The following is a 25,046-nucleotide window of genomic DNA, read 5'->3' on the forward strand; positions in this document are numbered from 1 at the left end:
CTCAGCTGAGAGAGGAGGTTCACTGTCCCTTTGTGAAGCCTGTTGGGGTTCACTCTCAGGCCTGTGTGTTTCTAAAGAAGATGACTTGGTGGGGACGGGGCGGGGTGGGGAGTCCTGGGTCTGCATGAAGCTGTGGAGTAACCGTCACCTAGATCTGGGAAGGAGGAGGCATTGACACAGGATGGGCGCGTCCCGCCAGCTCTGCCTTGAGAGTTCTCTCCATCTTCACTGCTGTGACCCTGCTGTCCCCACGGCCACCGAGGGGGTCTTCCCACAACCTAAATCCAGTCATGCTACGGCCCCCTCCCCCGCAAAAGCTTCCTGCCACTCCTAGAACGGGCTTCCCTGGTGGCTCAGCAGTAAAGAATACACCACCAACGCAGGAGATGTGGGTTCAATGCCTGGGTCAGGAAGATACCCTGGAAGAGGAAATGGCTACCCACCCCAGTATCCTTGCCTGGAGAATTCCATGGACAGAGGAGCCTGGCTGCGGTCCACAGGGGTCACAAAAGAGTCGGACACGACTTAAGGACTAAACAGCAACAACTCTTAGACTCGTAGTCCCCACCCCTCCTCCAGGGGCCCGTCAGGCTTCTGCTCTTCCTCTAGGCCACACCCACCAGGCCTGTTCCCACCTGGGGTCTCTCCTGGAATGATCTCCCTCCTGCTGTCCACTGGTTGGCCCCTTCTGTTGGTTCAGAGAGAGGCCTCCTTGACTTGGCTGAATCCCTCCCCGGTTGCTCAGTTCTGTCTGTTGGTGGCCCTGTCGTACCGCACCACCGCCATCTTCCTCTCTTCCATGTCATCCCCTCCACTAGCATGTAGACTCCGTGAGGGCAGGGATGTGTGTTTAATCCCAGTGCTGAGGAGCTGGCAGCATTTTTATTGGAAATGAGTGAGTGAAGTTAAGGAGAAGCTCTTGAGCCGTGAGTCTTCCCCTCCTGGAGGCTGGGCCCCCAGGGAGGAGGGGTCCGATGCCAGCCCAGGCGACTCTCTGGGATCCTGGGTCCGGCCAGCTTCTCTGTTCTTGGGCAGTGTCAGGGCACTCAGATCTAGCCCTGTCATCCCCGGAGCCTCCAGCTCGGCCCCTGCCTCTCCTGTTTGGGGCTCCTCTGGGAGGAAGCAGGTGGTCCGGGCACTCAGAGTCTAGGCAGGACTTGCTCTTCTACCCCAGCCTGAAATTGATTCCCTCCAGGCCCTGCCTTGAGCCAAGCTCTGTGAACAGAGGGAGGCTTGGGAGCCAGGCCTCCCCAACCACGTGTTGAGGAGAGAGTGATGGAGCTTCATGGCCGGAGGACCACCAGCCTTCTCTTCCCTTCTCGTCAGGGCACACCATGGCTGCACCTTTGTACGAGTCACTGGCCATAGCCCGTCATAAATTGTTTTTTCCTATATTATCAGAGAGACTTTTATCGGGCGCCTCCTATGCAGTCCGGGGACAGATTTGATATTTGATACAGGGTCAGTTAGCACGTTGTCAAGTCGAAATCTGTCATTGTGCCCATATAAGGCAAACTCCTCGGGTTACTTTTTACCTTGGCAGAATCTCAGGAATGTCAAGGTAACCAGGCCACCTCAGCATAGCTCTGATTCTCGCTGGGTCACCTGACCAGCCCTCCCTCTTCTGTGACTCACACTGTAGCCTGCGAGCTAGCCCTGAGACGCACGGGGGCGCGGCTGGGCGGGGCGGCAGCGCTGGTGGCCCCAGGGGCGGGTGGAATTGGTGGAGGGTCTCCAGGACTGCGCTCGGTTGTGTGTCTGCTTTCAGAGGAGAGAAACTTAAGTGAGGTGCCCCACGGAGGGCCCGCCAGAGTGAAAAGCGGAAACAGCGGAAACGGAGCACAGCCTTGGCCAGACTCTAGGTTGGTTAGGAGACATGTGGGCCTCGGTTCTGACACCTACCAGCTGTGTGACCACAGGCTGGTGGCTGATCTGTAAAATGTAGAGGACTCAGAGCAAATCCTGGTACATAGTAAGCGCTCAGTAAATGTGAGTCATCCCCGCAGTTGTGTCAGGGTATACCCCACCCAACTGTAAAAACACCTCTGCTGTTTTCCTTTGAGGCTCCGCCCCTTTAGTAGCTTTAATGGGGCAGATTGAACTGGTCCCCGGAGTCCCTCCCTGGAAAACTGAACCCACAACTTCACGATGGCCCCTCATCCCCTGACTCCCCCGTGTGTGCTCCCACACACACGCAGAGCAAGCCACTCTGCCGTTTCAGGGCCGGGAGTCAGCCGAGAGCGGCAGGGGCCCCTCTGTCCTGTGACGTCATGCTGCTCCTGGAGACGCCGCCCCCCGTGACTGCCTTGTGGTTCCGTGCGGTTCAGCCAGGCCTTTGTACCAGCCCCGGGAAGGCCTGTGGGTTGGACAAGCCAAGGTGGCAGTCTAGCCCTGTCCCTCTGCCAGGGCAAACGCTTTCACCATTTTTAATAGAGCAATTATGAGTCAGAGGTTTCAGTCTCTCTCTGCTGGTTCCTCCCAGTCCTGTAATTATCCTTTGGCTATAGAACCTTCTTTTGGTTTTTCTTTTTTAAAAATCTTCCTAAGACACTCACTGTCCATCTCGTGTGTCCAAGGGGTCTGAGAAGGAGTGCCTGTGGTAAAGGAAAAAAAAAAGAATCCAAATCCAGAGTGATTTCTTACCCTACAGAAATGATGCCTCCACCTCCCACCCCCAGCACCATTCTAGCACCCTGCCAGGACGCAGAGCCAGTGAGGTAGGACGCAGGGCAAGAGTAGATAATTCTGAACACCTCCAACTACCTCTTGGCAAACTTCAAACTCCAGGCCTGGAATTTCTGGTCTGAGGCACCTCCCAGATTGACCAATGGGTTCATTCACTCTCTTATCCAGTACGAGCCTCAGCAAAAGGCAGGCAAGCTGACCAAGCACCTCCACGGTCCCCCTGCCGGTGCTGGTCCACTCCGAGATGAGGAGAATGGGTCCTGCAGATAAATGCCTGCGTTCACTCAGCCTCCAGGCTCGCCCTGCTTCCCGAGGGACCTTCTTACTCCCAGGCTGTGAGAGTGAGAAGCCGGCAGGACAGAGCATATAGGAAATAGTGCGCGTCTGTGAGCGCTGGCCCGGCTCTGGGTCCCCTGGTGTGTCCAGAGCAAAGGTTTCCAGCACAACCCGTTCCGCCCTGGCCGTGTCGCCCACATCCCTGCTTTGTGCTGGAGCGGGAGAAGGCTTCTGACCTGACTGGCTGGCTGATGAATCAGAATGTCCCAAAAACAGGAAAACGGAAAGGGATCATCGAGGAGGAGTTTCAGATGTCAAAGGCGAAACCAGCAGCACCATTAGGGATCGCTCCGGGGCCGGCCCCAGGTGCTTGCCCTTCTACCAACAAGGCCTAGTTCGGGGATCATGTAAACTGCAGCAGAAAACAAGCTGTCTGCTATAAGTTGAATGGGGGTAGGATAGGGGAATGCGTGTGTCTGCCATCAGGTGGCCCTGGTCCTCAGCATGCTCTGCACCCCTGGATTCTGTTGGGGAGTTCCTGCGGTGGGCTGCCATGGCCCAGGGCGGAAGACACTCAAGTCCTGTCAGTGCCCCCCTCGCCAACTTTTTCTCCCCAAATACCAAACACCTGTTACCTGGACGAGCCCATCCAACAGGCGGATTTGCCCCGGTCCTCTTAGCCACCTGTTCAGATTCTAAGCCGCACAGTCTCGAGGCCAGAACTGGCTCACTTGGCTATCTTTCTGAAGGATCAAAGTTTAAACCAGACGATCTTTAATCTCCCCTCCCAAGGCTGAAACCCGAGCCCAGCTGTAAACCATTGAAAATAAATGGGGTTTTTGTGGCTCAGACTCCCTGTTCTCCAGGTGAAGGGCCTCCTGTGCCCGATTGTCTCACAGCAGAATGCCAGATGGGGCCAGAGGAGGCAGAGGGCAGGGCCCCAGCCTCTGCTGCTGCTGCCCTAATTTTAAAACTGCCCTTTGGGAGTGGAAGTTTTCTCTTTTAAAGGTAGCTATTTCAAGGTAGGCCTCCCCCATCTCCTCTTCCTGCTGAGAAGGCCTCCTTTGAAAGCGGAGCAGTGCCTCCTACCTCCGTGCCGTGGGCTCCGCCTGCCTGTAGCTCAGACCCTTGCTTCCCTGTGGATTCTGTGTGGATGTTTCTGTGTTGGGGGGGAGCCCCCCCCACCCTGGGAGGACCCAGTTTGTGGAGTGTAATCTGAGTAGCTTTGGGTTGCTGGCTTAGTTTTCCATGTGTGAGAGGGCTCCAGAAAGGTCCGTTTGAGAGCAGAGACAGGCTCCGCCTGGGGCACCTCTCTACCCTGGGCTGCCTGTCCCCTGCTTCTCCGAGAGTCCAGGCTGGTCTAACAGATGGAGTGGCGAGGGCTCCCTGGTTCTGCCTGGGCTTCGGATTCCTCATTTTTAGAACAAAAGGTTAGATCTGAGTGGTGATTCTCCACCCTGGCTTTCTGTTGGATTCACCTTTGTGTTAGATTCAACCCTGGCTTCTGGTTAGATTTGTAAAATATTGTTATTTGGGACCCATTTCCAAGAAATCTGGCTCATTTGTCCTGGGGTGAAGTTCAGGCGTTTTTTTTTTTTGTTTTTTTTTGTTGTTGTTGTTGTTTTTTAAGAAGCTCTCCAGTCCTGTACATTTATTGTAGCTTGGATTTCAGTAAGGGTCCAAGACATATGCATTGGGGAAAGAACAGCTTTCTCAGTAAATAGTGCCAAAACAACTGAATGTGAAGGATAGAATTAGACCCTTTCCTCATAGCATATGAGAAAAAGGACCTCCAACTGGATCAAGGACCTAAATGTAACTTCTAGAAGAGAACATAGACATAAATCTTCATGACCTTGGGTTAGGCAGTGGTCTGTGTGAAAGTGAAAGTCGCTCAGTCCTGTCCGACTCTTTGTGACCCCGTGGACTATACAGTCCATGGAATTCTCCAGGCCAGAATACTGGAGTGAGTAGCCATTCCCTTCTCCAGAGGATCTTCCCAACCCAGGGATCAAACCCAGGTCTCCCTCATTGCAGGCAGGTTCTTTACCAGTTGAGCCACCAGGGAAGCCCATTGATATTAGATATGGTCTATTAGATAAGCCAGAAACATACGCTATTAAAGAAAAATAGGTGTTACAGTCTCCAAAATTTAAAAAACAAAACAAAAACTTTTTGCTTCAAAGGACAAAAGAAAGTGAAAAGACATCCCTCAGAATGGGAGATCATATTTGCAAGTCATACATCTGGTAAGGGTCAAATGTCCAGAATATATAAGAACTCATAATGCAACAGTGAAAAGACCAAATAACCCAGTTAAAAATGGACAAAGGACTAGGACAGACATTTCTCCGAAGAAGAAACACAGTTAGAAAATGGCACATGAAAAGACGCCCAACGTCATTAGTCGTTAGGGAAATGCAAATCAAATGCCGCAACAAGCTACCGCCTCAACCACTAGGATGACTGTACTCAGAAAGTCGGTTAATGACAAGTGTTGGCGAGGATGTGGAGCAGCTGGAGTCGTCACACTCTGCTGGTGGGGACGTTAACAGTGCAGCCTGTTTGGGAACCAGTTAGGCAGTTCCTCAAATGATCAAACATACATTTACCATGCGACCCACCAGTTGCCCTTCTAGGTATATTCTTAAGAGAACTGGAAACATACCTTCACACAAAAATTTGTGCATAAATGTCAGCAGCAGCGTTCCTCACGATAGCAGATGTATGCGGTAGCAGAGGTAGAAATAACCCGAATGTCCATCAGCTTGTGAATGGACAAAATGTCACATGTCCATACAATGGAATATTCTGTCAGAAAGGAATGCACTACAACGTAAGTGAACCTTGAGAACATGCTGAATGAAAGAAACCAGCCAGAAAAAGCCAGATATTGTATAATTCCATTTGTGTGAAACGTCTCGATGAGGCAGATTCAGAGAGACAGAAAGCAGATTAGCGGTTGTCGGGCTGGGGAGGGAGGGAGAAGAAAAGAGTTACTGCTAACAGTTCTGGGGTGATGAAAATGTTCTGGACTCAGATAGAGGTGATAGTTTTTCAGTCTCATGAATATGCCAAAACTCACTGACCTTTATATACTTTGAAAGGGGTGACTTTTATGATATGTGAATTATAATTCAATTAAAAAACTGATTTTCCAAACTGCATGTGGTTAAAAAGAGTACATGCTTAAAAAGAGATCGCGCCTGTGATCCAGCTACTTGACTTGCATTAGTTACCTACTGCTGCGTAACAAATTGCCTTTTCAAAGCTTAATGGTTGAAGGCAATAGATGTTAGAGAGAGAGATATAAAATGCAAATAAACCAGGAAAGTTCCTAGATAATCTGTTGTAAAGCCAGGGTTGCGAACCTCAGGATTTGAAGGCTCTCTGAAGCAAGAAGAACGAGAGCTGATCATTATATTCTTTTATTCATTTGGTAGTCGAGTGGCCAGGCAAGGGGAGGGAAAGTTTGGGGGAAGACCGCTGTGTGTCAGCCACTGGAAAGCAGCCAGCCAGCTTGGTGAATCCCAGGGTGGGGGGGTCTGGCTCCACCAACTGCAGGGCTGATACCAATGATGGCACCTTCCAGAACAGGAATAATGTAGTAATGAAAGGGGCTTCCCTCATAGCTCAACTGGTAAAGAATCTGCTGCAATACAGGAGACCAGGGCTGGATTCCCTGGACTGGGAATGTCCCTTGGAGAAAGAAATGGCAACCCACTCCAGTATTCTTGCCTGGAGAATCCGACAGACAGAGGAGCCTGGTGGGCTACAGTCCCTAGGGTAGCAAGATTCAGACACTAAACCACCAGTAATTAATAGAAGCTCTGTTGAACAACCACCCTGCCAGGCTATGTGTGCCGTGGTTTCTCTCTGTTATCCTGTCGAGTGCCCACATGTCTGTTATCCTCCTCTTACACGGGAAGAACTTCACGCTTAGAGAGGTGAAGGTCCTCTGTGGCCATACACAGTGGGTAGCAGAGCAGGGATTCAGACAAACGTTTGCTCAGACTGGAAGCCCTTGCTCTGGAGCACTGGGCCATGTTGTCCTCCCCTCCGCCTTGCAGACCCTGGCAGATGGATGTCTGCCAGCTCCTCAGCCTCCTCCTCCTAGCCCACCTACTGCTCTGCCCTGTGTAGGCCCAGCTCCTCTTTTTAAAAACTTATTTGTTTTAAAAAATCTTTTGGCCATGCCACATGGCACATGGGATCTTAGTTCCCTGGCCAGTGGTTGAACCCGGGCCTCCTGGACTGGCAGCGTGGAGTCCTAACCACCTGGGCCGCCAGGGAAGTCCTAAGGCTCAGCTCCTCTGGAACCAGGGCCTTTGCGTGCCCAGTGGCCTCAGATGCCTGAGTGAAGAGGGCTGCCGAAGGCACCTCTATTCCATGGGGGTGGCACACCAACAGCAGTGTCTTTCCTGGCTTGTTTTGGGGATGCGTACAGCTCCAGGATTATTTCTGTGAGCTCCTGAAAGAGAGCAGTCTTAACCCTACGTAGGAACCCTCACCAGTATAAATGGGATTAGAAATCGTGAAGTCCTAAACGGCTAGCCATGAGAAGCCCCAGCCCTATTCATTCATGGTAGGATTTACACAGCACCTACTGTGTGCCAGGTACCAGGCCAGGCAGTGGGTTCTGCAGCCAACAGGACCTCGCTCTCGTGGAGCTTCTGTTGCACATGGGAGGGAGACGGGTTATAGATAAGAACCTCGTTTCCGATAGTGACTAGTGGAGTGGGTGAAACAAAGCAGAGAGGTGATAGCAGGGTCAGGGCAGGCTCCCTGGGACAGTGGCGTCTGAGGGAAGCCCTGAGTGACGAGAACTAAGCAGCCTGTAAAGACCTAGAAGAAAGCCTTAGCCCAGCGTTTCCAAGGAGGAGGGGCCAGCACTCCAGAGGCAGCCCAGGGCAGCAACAACTCACTTGCTTTCTGGCGCCTCGCGGGGGGTTGGCAGAGGCAGGGACGCCGGCTACCGGGAGGGGACTAGGAGGTGGGGTAAGAGATGGTTTCTGGATGGACACGCAGAGCCTTTGGAATGCTTGCTGCTCCACTCTGCAGTATTTATACCTCTCCTCCGGCTGGGAAGTCAGCTTTTTCATGTTGGCCGAGAAAAACTCCGAATAAGGCAACGGCAGGCCAGGACATAAGAAAGAAGCATTCCACATTTCCCTGTAATTGCTTTCAAATTAGGTTCTGTCGTCAAGGGGCAAAGCACACAGCTCTGTCCCTGGCTGCTTGTGCAGTTGGGAACCGGACGGGCAACCGAAGTGTCCCTGTGCCCCTGCCCCGCCAGCCCTGATGACCTGAGCCGGCGGGGCCATCCGAGTCCCACACTGCTGCACCTGTCTCAGTCGCGGCCGTGTCATCATGACCGGTTCATTTTCTCTTCTCTCAACTTGCTCCCTGGCTTTTATCTTTAGAATCTGCTAAAGGCAGTGGACCTTCAAAGTAGCCCTCCCATGTATCTCAGAGCTATTCCAGAGGTTTCACAGACTTCCTGGATGGATCCATGCGGGTGTTGCCAGGGCAGTCACCTTTTCACCTGGGCCCCAGGTAACTCAGATTCCGGAAGGCTTAGCTTTCAGACCCTGAAAGCACCTTTAGGGTTGGTGATGAAGCCCAGGGGCCAGGGGAGCAGGCTCTGCTTTCAGGACCTGAGAAGATGCCCTGCTGGGGCCAGGCCTTGCCCAAAGCCTGGCAGTAGCCGGCAGATGGGCGATAAGAAGGGTGGGTGCTTACCCCAGGAATAAATAGCTGTCCCTCCCCGGTGTCCAAGCCCCGACACCCTTCCCAAGGTCCCGTGGAAGCAGTAACCATGGGCAGCGGCCGAGGCCACAGCGGGCAAGGTGGAAGTTCAGGAGGCGGGACAGCGGCCTCCCCCTCAAAGCAGCCGACACCCCAGCGGAGCGGCAAACCCAACACGGTATTGCAGAGGCAAGGTTTGACAACTCCCAGCTCCCCAGGGAACCCCGTCCTGCCTGCCAGTGCCCTGGGAGAGTTTGCCAGGGCTCAGCTAGGCAGCCGGTCCTTCTGGGTCAGGCTGCTGGCCTGGGACGTCTGGCTAAGGGGGTGGGCGGTATAGAGAGTGGAAGGCGGGGGTGCAGCATGAGGCAGCCAGCAGCTTTTCCCAAAGCCTCGTCCAGCGTGGAGTCAATGGAATCCACATGTGAGCGTCCGTTGGCGGTCGGGCGAGCGCGGCTCCAGCCCTGGTCAGGAGCTCCTTTGCCAGAGCCGTCATCAGAGCCGGCGTGCGCGCGCCCCAGCCCAAGCCTCGGGTCCCAGCTGACTTTGCAGGAGACTCCCTTCAGTCTGGGTTTAGTGGAATTCCAGCCTCCAGCCGACATTTCCTTCCACGCCACCCCCTCCAGTACTGAGAGCATGGCTTGTAACACGTAGTCGCTGAGAAGACAAGGGCAGGAAAGTTTTTTCAGCTGGGTTAGCCGCATCCCGCCAGGATCCTTCCCCTTGGCCCGTGCCATCACCCTGCCTGCTGGAGGGCCACTGGTTTCTTACTGGGGGCTGCCCCGCAGTCCAGAAGGTTTACCTCTCTGGGTTGGGGGAGGGAGTCACCGATGAATGGCTCATTAAAGCCCATTGCTGCCACATTCCTGGCCGCTGAGGTCACCTCCCGAACAATATCCATCATTCATTCACCCAGCCGCCCCACATCCTGGCCACTGGGAGGGGTCCCTGTGACACAGGAAGGACTTTATGACCAGCGATGCTTGGCCTTGCCCTCCCCTTCCAACACACAGTGACAAGGCAGAAATAGCTGGGGGGGTGCTCCCGAGGCTTGCCCGTGGAGCACCAGTGGAGCCCAGACCGACCGACAAGCTCGTCTTTGCTTCTTCCACCCCGCGCCCTCCCCCGCTCCCCCACACCCGTGTGCTATTTTAACAACCAGAGAAGAATCTTTAACAGGCTGCCAGTGTGCAGAGGCAAGTTCTGAAAGCTCTTCTCTGTGGTTTTGTTCACATGTGTTCTCAGAGGCAGGGTCCACATCCTTCCTCCCTCACTAGGTAGGTCAAGGGCTGGGCGCAGGCTCCCTTCACAGGATGGCAGGGCCACCACTGCTACTGTCCGCCTGCCTCCCACGCTGGGCTCAGGCCAAGCCTTTAAGAAGCAGATGGGGGACTTACCTGGCAGCCTAGTGGTTAGGACTCCTTGCATCCGATGCAGGGGGCGCAGTTTCATCCCTTGTGGGGGAACTAGAATCCTATGTGCCATGCAGCCGGATCAAATTTTTTTTTGTTTGTTTAAGAATTAAAAAAAAGCAGGTAGGCTTTGAGGGGAAGAGCCCTGCCTGCCTCTGCTCGCCATGTGAGCTCAGCTCCAGCTTGGGGACTGAGATGGAGACAGGACCTTTCTTGACTTTGCTTTGCCAGGCTGGTAGGGAACATTCCACTCAGAGGAATAGGTGTCGGCCCCGTGTTTGTATTTATTGACTGTGTGACCTTGGGCAAGTCTTTTAACCTCCCCCCCACCGCCCTACCTCAGTTTCCTCACCTGTAAAGTGGAGATGATAAGTGTCTCACGTGACCACAGGGGTGGGGGTTTTAAACTGTTGCTAAGTCATTGCTAAGTCACTTCAGTCGTGTCCAACTGTGCGACCCCATAGATGGCAGCCCACCAGGCTCCCCTGTCCCTGGGATTCTCCAGGCAAGAGTACTGGAGTGGGTTGCCATTTCCTTCTCCAATGCGTGAAAGTGAAAAGTGAAGTCGCTCAGTCATGTCCGACTCTTTCCAACTATAGACTGCCAGGCTCCTCTGTCCATGGGATTCTCCAGGCAAGAACACTGGAATGGGTTGCCATGCCCTCCCTCCAGGGGAACTTCCTGACCTAGGGATTGAACCAGCATCTCTCATGTCTCCTGCATTAACAGCCAGGTTCTTTACCACTAGCGCCAGCTGGGAAGCTGGGCCAGGGTACCTGACTTTAAATCTCACTCTGTAACTTTACAGGGACATGACTACCTGTGGGCAAATCACATCACCTCTCAGACCCTCGGTTTCCTCATCTGTTAAATGGGGCAGAAATGGCGACCGCCTCACAAGGTAGCTGTGCGGATGAGAGACGTTGTTAACGTGGCAAAGTGCCTAGAACAGCGCGGGGCACACAGTTAGCTTACGGGAGTGTCTGCTGTGGTTGTTACCGTTCCCTCTTTTCCTGAGGGTGTCACTTCTGTAGTTGAGTCATCGCTTGGTTAATGAGATCAGTTCTGTCCCTCATCACACTGGAAGCTCCTTAGCATGCAGCCTGGGTCTGCTTTTGCTCAGCGTGGTGGGTTCAGCGCCAGGCCTGGCCCTGACCGGCAGGCAGCAGATGCCCGTCTCAGGAGTGGGTGTCCCGCCCCGCGGCGCCCTGGGCATCACAGAGCCAGCGGGGCCTGCCCCGGTCCACGACTTGTCTGTGACAGAGCTGCAGAGAGGCGGGGGCACAGCGGACCCACGAGGCCTCCATCTATAGAAACCGCCCTCCACACAGCCCACCCCGCACATCTCAGTCTAAACCGGGCAGGGAGAGGGAGTGAATAAGCAGAATGTTATTTTCGTAACCGAGTAGAAGCAGCTATGAATTTTTCATGTCCCGATGGAACTCCAGCTCCTACTCACAGTCGTGCCACATGGAGCTGGAGCTGCGCGTGGTGGGCTTGATCCCGAGGAGGGCCTCGTGACGCCTGCCCACTGTGCCCTGGGCTCGGGGCCCCCTGAGTCTCCAGCGTCAGCAAATGCTCCTGGTCTTCCGGGAGGAGAAGACGGCCGGACAGGCCATGGAGTGCGGGCATGGGGCCTCTCCCGTCCGTCATGTGTCGGGTTCCTCGCCACTGAGGCCACGCTGGTGGGTCTTCTCCCCGAGCACTTGCTCTGCATTCTGCTTCCGGGCAGGGAGACGGGAGTGCCAGGCAGAGTTACCATTTATCTGAAAGTAGTCCTTCCCTTGACATTTGTTTAAAACTGAATACTTCATTTGTGCCAGGCACAGTCCTAAGTGATTTACTTGCGTTATTTTGTTTAATCATCATTTAAGAGAGGAGATTACTGTCTCCGTTTCACCAACACAGAACCTGAGGCTCCTTGCTTGCCTGAGGTTACCCTGCTGGAAGGTGGCCTCAGTGGGCAAGGAAGGTCTGCATGAGGCCCCAGCCAGAGCTCTTGTTTTCCGCCCAGAGAAGGTGAGCAAAGGTGTGGAGATGGGCCCTGTGCACAGGGTGGGCGGTGTTGTGATCTCCTGAGGACAGACGACCTGAGCCCAGTGAGGTCAAGTTCATTCAGAGCCCGCGCAGGTTGGAGTGAGAGGGTCTTCTGCAATCTCGTTTCCCCTCCAAACCGTGGTGGTGGGGTCAGGGCCTTTGCAGACAGACTAGGTCCCACCCTTCCCAGGGGTGGAGTGGGAAGCCGCCGGTGTGGATGTGGCCCCAGGTGTGCGGGATCTCGGGACGCCCAGCTCTGTGGTGGACGTTTTAAAGCATTCCTCTCCACCTCCCTCCCACATTCAATCCCACAGCAAATACAGGTGGTAGATTCCGATAAGTCCATCCTACAGAGTAGGATGATGAGGTGTAGGTAGGCCAGGTCACCTGGTTGCAATCCCAGAAGTAAGCTGAGGGGCCGGCACTCAAGCCCTGAAGGATTACCTCAGGTGTAACATAGGCTGATGGAGAGAGGTGCCCTCCCTGCAGACCAGGTGCCTAGATCTCGGCCCAGAAGCACCGGGGGCTCGGCCTCTGGGAACTACCCTCTTGTGTCCTCAGCCAGGGATGTGATGGCCAGTCTGCTGCCCCACTGCATCTTTCAGGCGCAGGGGACAGCAGAGGCCCGGCATCCCCTGCCACTTCCTGTCCCAGCCTGGCCTGCTGCTGCTCACTGCCCAGGCCCGAGGCCGCTGTGCCCTGGCATGTGCGACGAGAGACTAAATTTCTGCCGCCCGGGAGCACACACACACATGCACGCAACATCCGGCAAGAGCCCCACATGGCTGGAGAACGCTGTCCATCTCCATGACTGGAGATGCCAAGGGCTGTGTGGGGGCGAGGGCAGGCAGGGTGTCCGGGGAGGAGGGGACCCCGGGAAGCGTGGTGTGCGGAGAGCTGAGCGCCTGCTGTGTACTCCAGCTCCACAGGGTCACCACCATGAACCCTTGCGCTGACCGTGCGTGACTCGGGTGGTGTCTTCGCTGCCACATTGCAGATGAGGAAGCGGGCGTTGCGAGGGTTGGGTAACCTTTCCGCAGGGGTGGTGTAACCAGCAGCCTGGCCCCGGTTTGTCCAAACTCAGAGCTGCTCGGGGGAAGGAGCAAGGGAAGTGAGGTGGGGAGGCAGATGCGTGCGCGCCTCGGCGAGAACCTGCTCCAGAGTAGCTCACGGCTGCCAGGAGGCAGAAAACAGCACGCAACTGTTAGGAGTGAAGCAGAGGGACTTCCCTGGTGGGGTCCCGTGGCTGAGGCTCCACGCTGCCAGTGCAGGGGGCCTGGGTTTGATCCCTGGTCAGGGAGCTATATCCCGTATGCCGCAACTAAGACCTGGCAGAGCCAAATAAATAAAAATACTAAAAAAAAAAGGGAGGGAAACAGTGTTCCTCTGACAGACCTGCGCAGAGGAGGGGCGGGCATCTGAGTCAGGATTGGGGTGGGGCAGGCTGGCCAGCCTGGGTGGCTGTCCAGGGGGGCTGATGCTGGGGGAGGGGTGGGTGTGGACCGAGGGGCAGAGGGGACAGCCGTGGGCAGGTTTCTGTCTCTCCGGGGCGGTGGCAGTGGAGCTCTCCTTCCTGTTGGTGGGAGGTGGGTGGGGTACCCTAGCCGCCCGCAACCCTCCCCCTTTCTTCCGGTTTGGAAGGATCATCGCGTTTGGAGGGAACCCTTGCTTGCACCCGCCTAGTGCTGTGTTAATTAGACGGCTTCTTTGTCTGCGAGGGGCCTCGCATTGAGTCTCCCAATGAGCTGTTCTGGTGACAGTTGTCAAAACACATGGTGTTTGGCCAGTGTCTTCCTGGAAGCCCCTCGCCCCCCACACGGCCTCTGCCTGCACCCGGGCGCAGCGCGGGCTCTCTCGTGCATTCCTGGCCGTTGGCCCAGGTCCACGCTGGGCCTGCAGGCTGGCGGGGACAGGGCAGGGGACTCCCGTGGGAAACAGGCGTGGGCTTTTTCCCAGACCCTGCTGCCGGGGCTGCGTGGGCCGGTCTCCCCGGAAGGTGTCTGGACACGTCCACCTTAACTGATGTGACGCACTTCCCTGGCACTGGAGTTGATGACGACAGGCCCCAGCCAGCAGGGGGCTGAGTGCCAGTCACCTTGATCGCCACGCCCGGGCCCCATCCTCCGTAGTTCTCTGCTCTGGTTCAGGACTTGGGCTGCCAACGTGAGTTCCAGTCCACGCTCTGCCACCCATTATCCCGCTGACCAACCGGTGGTCTGGGAACCAGCCTGAGCCTCAGTTTCCTCCCGTCAGCCTGCCTGGGTCACTGTGGAGATAGGCGCCAGTGTAGATAGAGGTTGGGCCCTGGGCCTGACCCCGGGCGAGGGCCCCATGATGGCCTTGTTGATGCAGAGTCAGGGCCGCGGCCCGGCCCTCTTACTGAAGAGCCCCGACAGCCACACTGACCCTCCCAGCCACCCTCTGTTCTGCCTCCCCAGACCTTCACAGCCTGGTGCAACTCCCACCTGCGGAAGGCGGGCACGCAGATCGAGAACATCGATGAGGACTTCCGAGACGGGCTTAAGCTCATGCTCCTCCTGGAGGTCATTTCAGGTGAGCCCCACCCCCCACAGCGGCCCTGCAGGTGCCCCTAGGACTCTGCCTGCCCTGCGCATGGCTGCCAGGCAAGAGCAAGGCCTCTACCAGCCGCAGCAGCACTGCACCGGCATCGGCCTGTTCTGGGGAGCAGTGGGGACCCTAAACCTCCCCCTCTCTCCCTTTCATGGTGTTCGGCCCTCAGGAGAGCGGTTACCTAAGCCGGAGCGGGGCAAGATGAGAGTGCACAAAATCAACAACGTGAACAAGGCCCTGGACTTCATCGCCAGCAAAGGCGTCAAGCTGGTCTCCATCGGGGCGGAAGGTGAGTCTGGACGGGGCCCAGAGCAGAGTGGCATTGGAGGAATTCCTCGGAGGCCCGGCGGTTAGGAGTCCATTTTCTCACTGCCGAGGACCCAGGTTCAGTCCCTGGTCAGGGAACTAAGATCCTACAAGCCACGCAGCCAGGAAAGAAAGAAAAAGAAGTTGTGTTGGTGGTCAAGATGGGGGTGCCAGATACACCAAGTGGTGACCACAGTGTCTGCCTTCGATGTGGCATTGGGTTCACAACCCACCCCTGCTTTCCTTCCCCCAGAGAACAATCCAGTCCAAGACCAGGGAATCTGGTTCCCCCGGTCATGAGGGGCACAGGGGAAGAATGGCTTTGCTCGGACCATGGACACCTCACTCACCCTCCCGGTACTGGCCTGACACGTGACCCGCCGTCCCTGAGCCAGGAGCACCTTTGCCCTTAGGCCCCCCTGGTGTCCACGGGCAAGAGGGCCTCAGAGGAGAGGAGGACGCTCGTGGCCCACTGTCCGGGCTCTGGGGCAGGGAGTATAGGTCCAGAGGTCAGGGAGCAAACCTTGCTGGCTGTGTGGCCTGGGAGACTATGGCCTCTTGATGGGGCTCCCAGGATCCCTCTGGGCCCCATGTGGGTGCCCAGCTGGCACCATGACCTTGTCTCTGGGTCCTGGCGGGAGCAGCGGCGTGCCCTCGCTCCAGCAGCTGAAGCTCTTGTCTTGAGCTTCCCAGGTGCCTTTCAAGACCAGGCGAGGCCTGATGGAGCCCAGAAGGTCCCCATCAGCCTAGGCTCACAGTCTTGCTCGTTAGTCAGAGCAGGGTTTCGTACACCCCGACATCCCTGTTGTCCCAGCTTTTAGAAAAACAAAGAAAACTAATTGCTGTTAATGACAGGGCTCTGAGAGTCTGGCTGAGACTCCAGGCCAGGAATGCATGTCCTGTGTTCCAAGGCTCTGCCCTGGCCCGGGTCCTCTCCAAGGAGGGGTGCCAAGCCTCGCATGCCACGGTCGAGGTGGTTGGTGTTTGTTTAAAAAAAAAAAACCCTGAATTCAATCAGGCCCTGAGATTTTCTGTCCTTGCATGGATCTTTCCTCCTGGCTCCCCTCCAGCGTCCTGCTTCTCACAGCTGGATTTTTTTTTTTATTTTGCTCAAATGCTAGCCTGTAAACACAGACAGGGCAAGAGAAGACCCATGGCAGTCGTGTTTTCATTTGGAGAAAAACTCAGTCTAAAACCGTTCCCCGTTCACGCCCAGACCGCTTTGCTCCCAACACCCATGGCCTTCGGGCCTCTTGTGGGCAGCTGGCCAGAGCCATTCTGAGATCTGGGTACCTGAGAGCCCTGATCTAGACCCCCACCCACTCCCGACTCCCTGTCCCTCTGCACCGTCTTGGCAGCTGCGGGAACATGACTTCCTCGTGGGGCTTGTGAGTGGGTCAGGAGGCAGAGGCACAGCTGCAGGTCCAGGGAGCAGCTGGTGGGTGTGTCATGAGAGTAGCCACCGTCCCCCTGGTCACAGGGACTCTCTAAGCCCTCCGTGACCAGCCTTCTCGGGCACCATCTGGGAACGGGCACTGTGGCCGGCACCCAGGAGGAACACAGCGTGGATTTCCTGGACAAATCCCTGCTCTACCCCACGAGAAGGCTCGGCCTAGTTTCCAGACCTGGGGTTCTCTGCCCTGGGAAAGGTGCAGACAGACACCGTGTCCTTCCCCTGCCTCCAGGCAGCCAGCTGCATGTATTTCCTCTCCCCAAACTCTCAAACGGAGAGCTCCCCTCAGCCAGCAGCCCACAGCTTCACTGGGGGGTGCCTCTCCGGTGACTGAAGAGCCCCCCACCCCACTCCCTCCTGGTGAGTATGTCCTCTGGGAAGGCTGGGCCTCATCCTCTGGGGGACCGTCGTCCCTCCTCCTCAAATCAAGCTCACCTAGAGTTTTCTGTCCTCGAGGCCAGTGAGCACGGTCTCTTGAGGCATCCCTCCATTCTCCCAGCCTCCCTCCTGCACCTGGGCTGTGAGAGGCGCGATGGGCTGCAGGCCTGAGAGGACCGCCACAGGCGTGTCAGGCCGATGGGCTCTGGTCTGCGGCTGCTCGTCCGCACTTCTCCACCTGGCCCCAGACCCCAGGGTACCTGGGTGTCACAGAAGTGGTTTTCCTCCAAGTTGCTGAAGCTGAGGAACGTGTGGTCCAGACCCTTCTCTCTCACCCCCAGGAGTCTGGGAGAGTGGTTTTTGGTCAGCAGAGGAAGTGTGAGCTCGGCAGCTGGCCGTTGTGCCCCTGCTCCCCGCCGCCCACGGCTCCACGTCTGTCTCTGTCTCTCTCTCTCTCTGTCCCTCTGTCTCTCTCTCTCTGTCTCTCGCTGGGCCAGGTGCTGGGGGTGCAGGACTGATGACAACGCAGACGAGGAATAGGCAGCTGCTGCTGCCACTCAGTCACTCAGTCATGTCCGACTCTTTTGTGACCCCAAGGGCTGTAGCCCGCCAGGCTCCTCTATCCATGGAATTTCCCAGGCAAGAATCCTGGAGTGGGTTGTCATTTCCTTCTCCAGGGGATCTTCCCGACCCAGGGATCGAACCCATGCCTTCTGCTTGTCAGGCAGATCCTTTACCGCCATACCAGGGGGGAAGGCAGACAAACCAGCCAGTGTGTGCGTGTGAGGGCAAGAGCAAGGTGCCGGGGAAGTCAGGGAAGCTGGGAGGTGACGTAGAAGCAGAGATATAGAACAGGCTGGGAAGGACCACCAGCCTTGTGAGGAAGGAGGCAAAGGGTGCACTTTGTGGGTGAGATCCTTAAAGCAAGCAAACGCTGACTCGCCAAGAGGGTGGAGCTTAGAGAGTGCTGGGGAGGGAGCAGCTGGGTCACGCAGAGCAGGGCTTGTGAGCCCGCCTCCAGCACACGGTTTGTTTCAGGCACGGTGGAGCCTGAAGCAGGTGCTAGACACAAATCCGATGCACCTGTTAAAGTGACCACCCTGCTGCGTGAGAGTGGATCACGGGGATGGAGGAGGCGGTGCATCGAGATCTGAGGGACACGACAGTGGCTTGGACTGAGGTGGCAGCACTGGTTGTTGGAAGGAAGGGGACAGATTCTCAGCAAACACTAGTGTGGCCTGCACCTGCTAGTGGGGAGACATGCCCATACAGGGGTGACGGGGCCGGAAACGCAGGCCCAACAATGCCTGGGAGAAGTCCTTTGCACTGGGTCACGAGAATGAGCTACCCGGAGAGGAGGAGGCCTGTGTGGCTAAGAACACGTGTGCGGAAAGAAGCCTGAAGGTGCCTAGCGGCAGAAGGCTTTGGTGACCACTCTTCCTGTTGAGGGACACCTCCCAGCGCAGGGGGTGCAGGACAGGCCTGGGCAGCTCTGTCAGATGACAGAGTTGAACTCTAGACAGGTCCTGGGGCGTCACCCTCTGGCTCTAACAACCCTCTCTCCCTCTGCCCCTTTCCCTGTGTGCAGAGATTGTGGACGGCAACGCGAAGATGACCCTGGGAATGATCTGGACCATCATCCTCAGGTTCGCCATCCAGGACATCTCTGTGGAAGGTGAGAGCCGAGAGCCTGCCAACTGGCAGAGAGCAGCCTTTTCTCTCAACCCCAGTGCCACCCAAGTTTGGGGGACTTGGTTAGACTTTCCAGCGTTTTGTCTTCATGCCTCGAGGCTCTTTCCTGAGTCTGGACGTGACTCCCAGGGCCTGGCCCTGCCCAGGAGTGCTGGGTGGAGGTGCTGGCCCAGGTGCTGGTGAGGGGGTGCCCGTGCGGCCACGCCCTCTCAGTGGACCCTCACACCACCCTCGTCTGGTGGGCGTGACCGTGCCATCTGACAGTCTGGGAGCAGACTCGCGATAGAATCAGGCCTGGCCTCGTTCTGGGCGTCAGCACCCACGTTTCCACTCCACCTCCCACCCTCGGACTTGGCCTCCAGGGTCCAGGCCAACACAGGGTGAGAAAAACCACAGGGCCAGCGTGTGGAGGGGCTCCTGGTGACAGGCCAGCACAGTGACCAGGACACACGTGGGACCTGCCCCCATAGCACACCTAGTCTGCTGAGGACAGTCCACGGGGCGCTGCCCCTGGGGAACGGAGGGACCTCCTGGGGCTCTCCCACCCCGCTTCCTCAAGGCTGCGCCGGCCCCTGAGCGGGCAGCCTGTTCTTGGGGCCTTGTTCAGAAGCCGGGGCCTGCATCAGGTGCTTGTTGGCAGTGTGTCCTGCCAGGCATAGGCTTTGGGGCCAGCAATGGCTCAGGTTCAGGCCCTGACACTGCCCTGTCACTGTCACTTCCAGGGTGACCCCAGGTGAGTGACTGCTTCCGGGGCCTGGGGTGCAGCTAGGATCCGGAAGGGGCACCCACACTGCGACTGCCCCGTCCAGGGGCCTCTTCCCCCAGCTTCTCTCTGCCCCTCATGCCTGAGCCCCAAGGGTGACCCACCCGCACTGGGCGCTGTGCCTTTAGCTGTGAGCCTGGGCTCACTGTCCTCGTGTCTTCTGCAGAGACCTCTGCCAAGGAGGGGCTCCTCCTCTGGTGCCAGAGAAAGACAGCTCCGTACAAGAACGTCAACGTGCAGAACTTCCACATCAGGTGAGCTGCTGGCGGAGGCCCTGCCCGCGTCATCCCCACGCTGCTTCCCGGGACTTGAGGTGCTGGCCGGCCCCACCCCCACCCCTACCCTGGCCCTCTTCCTGTGGTTTTGTCAGGGTCTGTGAGGTGCCAGCTCTCAAGAGTGCCCCCCACACACACTGGCTTCCATGAACCCCTGGGAAGGTCCCTGCATCCCTTGGGGGAGGTAGCAGTCAGCTCACCATCCCGGGCTGAAGGCCTTATGGCCTGGCGCCTCTGGGAGGCCCTGTAGAGACTTCTTCCCCAAGTCAGGTAACTCAGAAGCAGCAACAAAGCTCTCCTTTGTTTTGACCTCTCAAGAGGGACCTGCCGTCCTAGTGAGTTTAGTGTCCGGGGAAATGTGCCCTGTGTCTATTAGAGGAACAGGACTCGGCCAGAATAAGCCTGCTCTCCCTCGGGTCAGGGCAGAAAGTGAGTGTGTCCACAAGGCAGGCATGGTCAGTGGGAGATCTGGGAGTACGGCACGGCCTGGGGATTAGGCATGCAGGCTTTGGGGGTGGCCTTGAGATCAGATCTGACATGACCGTGACTTCACCCCTCTGAGCCTCTGCTGTCTTCCTGAGGTGGATGGTCCAGGGAGAGGGCACACATAGGGATGAAGAACGGGGTTTTCCAGCATCCACAGAGGTCCTGCTGTGTCCTCGGGCTCCCCAGGGCCCGACACTGGGCATTGGGGACCATTGTGCTCAGCCATTCATAGCTTGCAGTCCCTCCCTTGATCTCCGAGTCTCCTTCCTTCCCAGCTAGCTGGTCCTCCGTGCACTTCTCATTCATTTATGTATTCAGTCACTCAGTACCTATGGAGTGCCTACTCTATGCCAAAAGTGGGAATACAGTAGCGCCAAAATCAAGTCCCTGCCCTTGGAAGGTCACACCTCAGCCAGGGGACTAGTTGTTCACAAAGGTGTAGTTCACAAAGGTGTGAAGGAACCAGCCTAATTCCAAGTAGTGAGAAGGGCCGAAGAAAGACAACAAAATAGGATAAGGTGTCATAAGGTAACCAGCAAGCGTGCCGTGGTCAGAGAGGGGTCTGTCTGAGACGCCATTAAGCTTGACCTCCGGAAGAGCCAGCCCTTAGAGCACCGGCCCCCAGCCTCTTTGGCACCAGGAGCTGGTTTCATGGAAGAGTTTTTCCACAGACCATTCCTCTCTCTGAGGGTGGGAGGGGGGCATAGTTTTGGGATGATTCAAGCCCATTCTATTTACTGTGAACTTTTATTTCTAATCTGATGCTGCCGCTGACCTGACATGAGGTACCTGTGTACAAACCCAGAAGTTGGGGACCCCTGCCTTAGAGGTTCTCGGGGAGGGAAATGTGACCAGTCTGGCCTGTGACCAGCTGTCACTTCCCTCTGAACAGAGCCCCTCACGCCAAGCCACATCCTGGCATTTAGCCAGCACACCGGTCAGGTCAGCCAAGGTGCAGAGGGCCCACAGCGCAGGCCTGTCCGGCTCAGTGGGGCCACGCACGGCAGTGCTCAGCGGGGCACAGCTATCCCGGTAGCGAGCAGTCTTAAAGTGCTTGTCATGTGCCAGGCATCGGCCTAAGCCTCACACGGTTACTCATCCCTCGCAACAGCTCGATGAGGTGTCGGCACTGTATTATCCTTGTTTTGCAGATGTAGAAACTGAGGTAGCAGGAGATTAGGGGACTTGCCTGAGGTTGCACTGGCAGCGGAAGGGGTGGGGTTTTCCCCCAGACGGTCTGGCTCCAGCAGCCAGGCTCACAGCCAGCCGGGCACACGCTCTAGACCACCTCACTGAGTGGGAGGCAGTCATTCCCGTGTGCTCACAGCCCATAGCCCCTCATGACCATGGGGGCCCTCCTCCCAACCTTGGCCTTTCCATCCCCAGCTGGAAGGACGGTCTTGCCTTCAACGCCCTGATCCACCGGCACAGACCAGAACTGATCGAGTACGACAAGCTGAGAAAGGTACGCATCTCTTGCTCCCCTCAGTGGCCCACAGACACCCCAACTCTGACCCTGACTCTGGGCCACTGCCCCCAGCCCTTCTGTCGCTGGTGTCCAGAGCTGAACTCTGTGCTCTGACCCAGGGGACCCCTGTGCCAGCCATCAGGAAACCCCAGGCTCGGCGGCTAATCTTGCCTCCTTTGCTCCCCCTGGGACCTGTCCCCTTCTCCCTCCTTGAGCATTGCAGCTGCCAGGGGTTATGGGAGATCCTTCCTGCTCCCCTTCCTTTTTACTTATTGCTTACGACTTTATCGGGTCCTGGTTGTGGTGGGCAGGCTCCTCTCTAGTGGTGGCGTGGGGGCTCAGTTGCTTTGGCACACGGGATTAGTTGCCCCTTGGCATGTGGAATCTTAGTTCCCCGACCAGGGATCGAACCCAAGTCCCCTGCATTGGAAGGTGGATTCTTAACACTGGACCACCAGGGAGGTCCCTAGCTCCCCTTCCATAACCCTCCAGATTCTGGAAGCGTTCACGCGCTGCCCGGTGGGGAGGGGTAAGGAATTCTGAACCATCACGGGGGCGCCCATGCTACAGAAGAGGGAAGGTGCTCCTGAGCAGGGCCTGTGGGGGAGGCAGCCTAGGGCCAGAGAGAAAGAGCATCATCCCAGATGGGGGCCCAGATTGGGGGACGGGGGTGCCCAGGCCTGCGCTCAGCCCGCTCAGGCCACAGCTGCTAATCAAGTAATCGAATTGGGCTGTAGCTGGAGAGTGGGAGAGGCCCGTGAGGGAGGGTCAGTGTGAAACGGGCTACCATCCTGTGAGCTGGGCTGAGCTTAGAACGTGGAGGCTCTCTGCTCCCCATCCCCATGCCCACACCCCAGTGAGCTCTCAGGTCTGGATCAGTGTTTCAGGGCAGAGGGTCTTAATCTGGGACCCAGGGGTGGCTGGAAACTCTAAGGAAAGAGCACGCCTGTGTTTTTTTCTGGAGGAAAAGTGCACAGTTAGCCCCCAAAGATTTACAGCAGCGCTCCTTTATCCAGGTGTGTCTGCCCCGCCCTGTCCCCAGCCCCCTGCAGCAGCACAGGTGGCTGAGAACTGCCTGAAGGAGCATTTCCAGTTCCAGCCCTCCCAGGATCCCTCCCTTCGGGGCCAGCCCTTGTTCCCTCTGCTTGTGGGTCCTGCCCCTGACCATGTTTCTCCTCCTTCCCTCGCCTCCCTCCCCCAGGATGATCCGGTCACCAACCTGAACAATGCCTTCGAAGTGGCTGAGAAATACCTTGACATTCCCAAGATGCTAGATGCAGAGGGTAAGTACATCCCCCTTGCTCTGTCAGCACGCTGTTCTATGGACATGTCTTGGGGTGACCTCGGAACTGGCGGAGCCAGCCGGAACACCTGAGCGAATCTGCCTGAACCGGGAATAATGGTGTCGTCACTCAGGGCGCCCAGGCTGGAGCAGCCTGGGTTGGAGTTGATGAGGAAGGGGTCTTTGAAGGGTCTTAGGGCCGCCCCTGGGGCCTGGGCCCCAGGCCCCCTGGCCATAACCCTTCCTGACTGGTCCCGCCCCTCAGTCACTGGGAGGGTCAGCTCCTGTGAATAACCAAGGCCTCCACCTTCCTGCCTGCCACAGGCTGGGGATCTGGCGCCCATAGAGTGGAGTGTTGTTTTCCTTTTCCGGCTTTGCTCCATTTCCCAGCCACGCACCGCCCCGGCCAGGACCCCCGCCTCTGGCCTCTGGCGGCCCCTGGGGCTGACCGTCTAGCAGCCCCTTGAGGCCGTTCTCAGAGAGAGGAAGTGGCCTCGTCTTAATCCCATTTCCCACAGCCTTGGCCTTTCCGGTGGCCATGGGGGATGGAGGGGCCGAGGGGCTGGCCAAGCCCACTGGAGTCGCCCAGGGTCATGGAATCGGCTCGGAGGGCCCTTCTCCCAGGACTCCTGCTGCGGCCTGGGGAGCCCGTGCATCTCCGTGAGCGCCCGTCCCCACCCCCGCTGGGGCAGTTTAACCCTTGTCGTTCACTTACAGACATCGTGAACACGGCCCGGCCCGACGAGAAGGCCATAATGACCTATGTGTCCAGCTTCTACCATGCCTTTTCGGGAGCGCAGAAGGTACCGGGCAGGGCCAGGCAGGCCCACCTCGCCGCCACCGCCCAATGCCGCTGCTGCCTCTCTCCTCCCGCACTCACCTCATTTCTCTTGCAGACGGCAGTGGCCTCTCTCCGACTGGAAGCCACCGCCCCGGCTCCTTGGCATCACCACCCGTTTACCTCTCTCTGCTCGTAGTATCTCTCGAGCGCCTCAGAGCTCACCCCCCTACTTCAGTGCCAGCACTGAGAATACACACAGCCAGTGACCGAGCCAGGCAGAGCCCCTGCCCTCATGGAGCTAACATTCTAGTGGGCAAGACAGACAACGAGCAGGCCCACAGAGAAAGTAACGTACATGAGAGGAGTAGGAGAGAGCACAGACGGCCCGGTGGGAGGCACCAGGCTCCTCACCTGGGGCCGCTGGCGGGGAGAGGGTGATGAGCAGGTGCTGCTGGGCGCGGAGCTGCGGACAGTGTTCCAGATAGTGGGGGGGCAAGTGCAGAGGCCCTGGAGGCATCAGTGGGGGGCTTATCCAAGGAATGGCTGGGGAGGAGAGGAAGATGAGGTTGGAGAAGGTGACAGAGACCTTCCAGGGGAGACATTGAGTCCTGGAGTTTGGGTTTCATTCTGAGACTCCAGGAGATGATTAGGGGTTTGTGCTCAGGTGGTAGGTGGTCACACAGGACATGGGTCCTGCGTATGTTTTCAGAAAGATCAAATAATGCAAGCCAGATCCCCCCAGCCCCAACCAAGGCTTCCTGGCTAGTGTGTCCCAAACCCGGGCCTGGTTAGGAAAGGAATCTGTCCCTTTCGGATGTCCCCCCTTTCCCTCTGCAAAACTTCAGCAAGACGTGCCCACGCAGGCTGGAGCCGGGGTCTGGCTTCCAGTCCAGAGCCAGCGCTATCCTTCCCGCATGAGCCTCGGGCCCAGCCTCGGCTGCCCTTCCTGCGTCTTTCACTGTCTCCTGCCCCTCTCTCTCTCTCTCTCTGCGCAGATATTGTAGGCACTCTGAGGCCAGATGAGAAAGCCATCATGACTTACGTGTCCTGCTTCTACCACGCTTTCTCAGGGGCTCAAAAGGTGAGCTGGTGGCGGGAGCACCTTCACTGCTGTGGCCGGAGACTCACCCTCGCCAACCCCCTGCCCCCACCACCATCCCGCCATCCCAGTGTCTGGGCTGCGGCCTGAGGACTGACCCAGCCTGGAAGGTTCTTGTGACCCTGAGCCTCCATGGCCACCGCCCAGCCAGCGCTGGTCCAGGGCTGAGACACCACAGACAGTCCCACGAGTCCCTCCATGGATATAGCCCACCCTGTGAAGTGGCGGCTGGTCCCAGTTTCTCTAGACAAGGCAGTCGAGTCCCAGTATCACCTCAGACAGCGGGGCACAGCTGGGGCCTGTGCGCCGGCTCTCCGTTGTCCCCCTCTTTCCCTGA

The 25,046-nt window shown here is 57.2% G+C and overlaps 1 protein-coding gene across 4 annotated transcripts in view; it reads left to right on the top strand.

Moving 5' to 3' along the window:
- The window catches only part of ACTN4 (actinin alpha 4), a 72,329-nt gene that overhangs the window by 29,241 nt on the left and 18,042 nt on the right, over window positions 1-25,046 (top strand). For 2 of the 4 annotated variants that reach the window (XM_018062353.1, XM_018062352.1), the window contains exons 2-8: window positions 14,594-14,708; window positions 14,896-15,015; window positions 18,452-18,538; window positions 19,485-19,572; window positions 21,466-21,544; window positions 22,749-22,830; window positions 24,606-24,691. In XM_018062353.1, coding sequence (XP_017917842.1) covers window positions 14,594-14,708; window positions 14,896-15,015; window positions 18,452-18,538; window positions 19,485-19,572; window positions 21,466-21,544; window positions 22,749-22,830; window positions 24,606-24,691 — 657 coding nt within the window. Of the gene's footprint in view, window positions 1-14,593; window positions 14,709-14,895; window positions 15,016-18,451; window positions 18,539-19,484; window positions 19,573-21,465; window positions 21,545-22,748; window positions 22,831-23,546; window positions 23,633-24,605; window positions 24,692-25,046 lie in introns of all 4 variants that reach the window. The other 2 variants (XM_018062354.1, XM_018062351.1) reach the window with 1 other exon arrangement.

The sequence above is a fragment of the Capra hircus genome, chromosome 18 (assembly GCF_001704415.2).
Source record: "Capra hircus breed San Clemente chromosome 18, ASM170441v1, whole genome shotgun sequence".
Lineage (NCBI taxonomy): Eukaryota > Metazoa > Chordata > Mammalia > Artiodactyla > Bovidae > Capra > Capra hircus.